This window comes from Taudactylus pleione, unplaced genomic scaffold (genome assembly GCF_031769625.1).
Source record: "Taudactylus pleione unplaced genomic scaffold, aTauple2 ptg000783l, whole genome shotgun sequence".
Lineage (NCBI taxonomy): Eukaryota > Metazoa > Chordata > Amphibia > Anura > Myobatrachidae > Taudactylus > Taudactylus pleione.
This window is the reverse complement of record NW_028285185.1, coordinates 1,097,753-1,102,996: the sequence shown is the minus strand read 5'-3', so window position 1 is coordinate 1,102,996 and position 5,244 is coordinate 1,097,753. Positions and strand designations below refer to the sequence as shown.

Here is a 5,244-nt window from a genome sequence, read left to right as displayed (position 1 = left end):
CTAAACTCTTTGTGGTGTAGACAAATAGTTTGAACTAGGATAATAATAATAATAATAATAATAATAATAATAATAATAATAATAATAATAATAATAATAATAATACCAGTGTGCATGTGAATGAGGGTGGGATGTATCAGAATTTTCTTGTGAAAATTGATACACCCCGCCCTTACTGTGTACTAGACCCCAGCTTTTAGTATTAGGTCAAATTCAATTTAAAAGTTTAGTCACACTTACAATATAAGGCTGAAATTCTGTAAAACAGCAAGTGGTGTTACCAGTCTGTACTCATTATATATCTGGATCCTTCTTCTCCTCCTTTCTGCAGTGAACTTAGTGCTTAGTATGTAGGTAGATCAGCTAGATAGACCAAAGTTTCTTGGATCTCTTGAGGAAGTGACCAGAATAACATTTAAACATTGAATTTGGATTAAAAGGACTTGCTCTGGACATTCGAGGAAGTCATCAGGAGACCTTAAAATGCATCAAATTAAAAGTAAAATTAAACCAACCATCATTCATGGAATTTATTTTAAACATTATTTAACATGTTAATCCAAATACAAAAGATAATGTTTAATTTTAGGCTACACAAAATTCATGTTACAATCTAATGTTTTGGTTCTTCACCAATGCCAATAAATATACTATACTTCCTCATAGATGTATTTTTTTTAATGTCATAATATTGTGAAAGTTAGGTGTTTATAATAATAATGTCTATCAGCTAAAAAATTAAATAAGTAGCATCCTTGGAAAGTCCCTTTATGAACCATTTCGGAATAAACAAACACAACAAGAAACAAGAGATTGTGTTGATGAATTTTAAAGCTTTATGAAATGGGGAAAATTACAGCACAATCCATTCATGTAAGAAAATTATTGCAGTTACATTTTTAACAATAGTTGGAAAGATAATATATTTTCACATGATTTTAATCAACTTTTACAATATCCAAATGATTTCAATAATTGCCTAAGAGCCATCTTCACATCTTTATTCTTCAAGCTGTAAATCAGTGGATTGAGCATGGGAACAGCTGCTGTGTTAAAAAGAGAGAACAGTTTGTTGTAATCTAAGTTTTCCAAAGCAGTTGGTCTCAGATATTGAAGTATCAATGTTGTGTAGAGAAGTATGACGACTGTGAAGTGTGAGGAGCATGTATAAAAAGCTTTACGTCTGCCAATTTTAGAATGGATATTTAGAATAGTAAAAATAATGTATATATAAGGGATAAAGGTTAAAATGATGGACAATATAAAGTGGATAAGCCCACCAATAAAAATGACAACAGAAATAATAGATGTGTCAGAGCAGGAGAGTTTTATTAGAGGCAAAAGATCACAGAAAAAGTGGTTTATTTCCTGGGATTTATAACAGGATAATCCTGACAAAATAACAACATGAGGTATAGATTCCAAAAAGCCCAAAACCCAACAGGCAATAGCTAAAACAACACAAAACCTACAATTCATGATCATGTGATAGCATAAGGGGTTACAGATTGCCACATATCGATCATAACTCATGGCTGTCAGAAGTAACAACTCATCTCCAGTTAAGGCTGCAAACATATACATTTGTGCCATGCAGGCCAGGAATGTTATTGTTTTATCCTGTGATATTAGATTTGCAAGGACCTTATGTAGTGTTATGGTGGTAGAAGATATATCCAGGATGGACAAATTGGCCAGAAAGAAGTACATGGGATTGTGAAGATGGTGGTTGAAGCAGATTAGTAGAAGAATAGTCATGTTACCACCAAGAGTTGTGAGATAAATGAGTAAAACCAGAAAGGAAATTGGAACCTTAAGTTCTGGATCATCTGAGATGCCTCTAATGATAAAATATGTCAAATGCATCTGATTTGTGGAGTTCATAATATAGTTTCACTGCAGACATCTATGAGATAAACCATAAGGTAAAACATAAACTACCTGTGTAATAAAATTTACTTCTATCTTACAAAAATATAGATAAAAGAAACTCTTGTTTTTAATTCATTATATTCTAAATGCATACCTATATATGGTATACTAAGTAGTTTTTTTGTTTATTAACATTTAACATTAAATTAAGCAAAAGAAGATAAATTGACTGCATAAAGTAAGCCTGTAAAATTACTCATTAACACTCTTACAAAGTACAGTGATGAAAATTCACAAAAGAAAAAAAAGTTTGAAACAACAAAATAAATCAAAACAGAAATTACTCTATTAGGATAAAACAGTAATTCCCAACAAGCTACTGTAAGTTTTATGGTAAGCAGTGCACAAATAGAATTATTTAAACAAATCTAGAGTTTGGTTTTACATTTACAGCAGCCCCATTGGCTCCAAATTATATTAATGACCATTATGTTTACTGTAGATACAGAAGAAGTTAAAAACACTGACGTGAATTGAAGGTAATTAAATAAAAAAATCATAACTCCATCTGAAAATAGACTGTGGCAGACAACTTTGCAGCACATCATTCAGCATTTCTCATAGACTTGATTATTAAAATATAAAATGTATTCAAATATATTTTAACTTGACAATAAATCACTAATGATAACACTAAAGGAACTGATTATTGCTTTTCTCTAAGAGACTAATATTTTCTTTTCCAGACAACAGCAGTAAGGGATTTCTTTTTAACATACAATATCAGATACAGTTTAGTATTTATTCAAAATAATAAAGTAAGGATACATAACGTAAATGAGTCAAGATGGTAAGTAATACTGTTTTGTCTAATCTGGCTAGTATACTATGAAAGAAATCAATGACAAACCACTGGTCTTGCAATTACAGATTGCTGCTACCCACAATTCAAACTGATCAGGATATTTATTATCATGCAAAAGGGCCAGGGGAAATAAATCAGAACAGTAATTATACTCAGCAGTCTTATTATGGAAAATGATCTTATAATATTAATTAAAGAAAAATTAAACCATAAATGTGCAATAACATCATTAATATATACAGTCATTAATCTGCAGAACAAAGACTAGGAAAATCAATGCCATATATAATACAATTTAATACAAATATATTAGCAACTTTTACATTTCAGTACAGTATATTACAGTGAAATCCACACTTTACAGTTACAAACTTTTTTTCCGATGTCACTTAATTTACTAATAAATTTCCTGTTGACTGTAAGCTAATGAGCAGGTTTATTTAACCTCTTTATTTTGTTAATATTATGTTTGTTTTGAATTGTAAAGTTCTGCTGAACATGCTGGCATACACCCTCTAACCCAAAAAGACACTATGGGCCATATTCAATTTGAGTCCGACCTCAGACTTTTCGCGTCAAATTGAATATGGCCCATAGTGTCTTTTTGGGTTACAGGGTGTATAACCAGACCAGACTAAGGAAGCTTTTTTGATTCCATGCGCCCAGGTTAAGTGTACTTATTGTTACATATTACATTTATTTTATAGATTGCCAGCTATTCAGCAGAACTTTACAATTCAAAACAATCACTCTAATCATTTCTCCCTCCTCCTATTCCTCTATTTTTTTCTCAGCACCCTCCCTAAAACCCTCCTTTGTCTCATATCACTCCCCCTATTCCTACCATGTCCCATACCTCCCCTATTTCCCCCTTGTCTCTCACTTCTCACCATATTCCTCCCATGTATCTTTCTTCCCCCTTCATATTCCTATTCCTCCCAAGTATCTCTGCTCTCCCTCACCCTATTTCTTCCTTCGCTCTCTTTCTCTGGCAGATATGTACTAAGCTTTGAAGAGAAATAAAATACCAATCAATCAGCTCCTGGCTCATTTCTCAAACAACCTGTATTATGACAGTTAGGAGCTGATTGGTTGGTACCTTATCTCTTCCACTTTATCAGTCTCCAAGGCTTAGTACATCTCCCCTTTGTCTGCTAACAACCACCTCACCTATATAAGGGTGATTAGAGAAGGTGGTCTGTTTTCAAGTCTTCTTTACAGCTACACCCTCAAATATGCTAGAGCATGCTAGAGGATCTCCATTAGAAACATATGGTAAGTAATTTGCTTTCCAACAGATTAGACTCAAAGAAGCTGATACTGAGTTGGGAGCAAAGCAAAGAAAAGCAAGTAACTGTGCACTTGGAACAAATCATGTCACAATGCATGGGGTGCAGATATGTTTATAATTTGTTCATGCATGGTAAACTGGCTGCTTTTGCATGTAGCCACAAATGCTGGACAGCTTTGTTTTTACACTGCATTTTAGATCTGAGGAGCTCATTCAGACCCTCTCGCTAGATGCGTTCGCTCGCACCCTGCATATGCAAATCCAGCGCACGTACAGCAGGGCAGGCAATTGCACGGCAAGGCATCATCACTATGTCTTGGCGTGCGATCACTATGTGTATGCAGATGCCCACCAGCCATTTTTAAGATGCCCACTTGCGCACGTCATCTCCTGGAAGTGCATGAAAACATTGGTACATCGAACACCATCAGATGCGATCACAGCGCTTGAGGTTGACTATACCCTGCCGCAAGCACTGCGATCACTTCAGTGTGAAATTCTACCAAGTGACATGTACTATGATGTTGCCTTTTAATTATGTACAACTCTGAAACGGCATTGAGACACTCAGGCACGCCTGCGTTCGCACCTCCACTCCCCCATTTCTAGTGAACTGCCCCTGTCACCACCCACAAACGGCCTCTCCTGTCACTCATCCAGATGGGCAGTTTATGCTGGGCGAACAAGCGCTTCCTGATCTTTCGCAGTGGTTCGCGCATGTGCATTGCGATGCTTATGCATGCGCAGATTGCAAATATTGGCCAGCAACGAGCATTCACATCTTAGCGAGAGGGTCTGAATGAGCTCCTGAGTTTGGAGATGCCCCTTTCAAATTGAAATCTATCAGCACATTATAAATCTCCCCCACCTGCTGTGCAGCATGGTTTTGCTAAGATGCAAAGTTACCTGTTGTTTTTTTTTTCTCCCAAACGTAGAAAGAGCACCAAAGTGTACATAATTGCATAAGTCCTGATTCATTATGGATCGCAACTGTAACTGCAATCATATGCTAATCCATTGCAACCGCTATGATGCCACTGCACAAAATAGGGACACCCACCTTGCCTTACACACATTTGTAATACTTAGCAAGACTGCAAAACTATCGTTAACATGGAGTACCATCCTAGCCTCATGCACACTTGCACAAGCTCTGACCTTACTCAGGAATTGCTAACCTCATCGCACACTATGAGGCCTCAGGCTGCGTAAGGCA

At 35.7% G+C, this 5,244-nt stretch overlaps 1 protein-coding gene across 1 annotated transcript; it reads right to left on the bottom strand.

Annotated features, from left to right (window-relative positions):
• Nucleotides 1-942: 942 nt before the first annotated feature.
• LOC148475072 (olfactory receptor 8D1-like) lies at nt 943-1,884 on the bottom strand. Its single transcript, XM_088457774.1, has one exon. It carries the CDS (start codon nt 1,882-1,884, stop codon nt 943-945), a length of 942 nt encoding a protein of 313 aa, XP_088313900.1.
• Between the last annotated feature and the right edge of the window lie 3,360 nt (nt 1,885-5,244).

Excerpts from the sequence above, each read along its gene's own strand:
- LOC148475072 (XM_088457774.1), bottom strand. The coding sequence starts at position 1,884 with ATGAACTCCACAAATCAGATGCATTTGACATATTTTATCATTAGAGGC.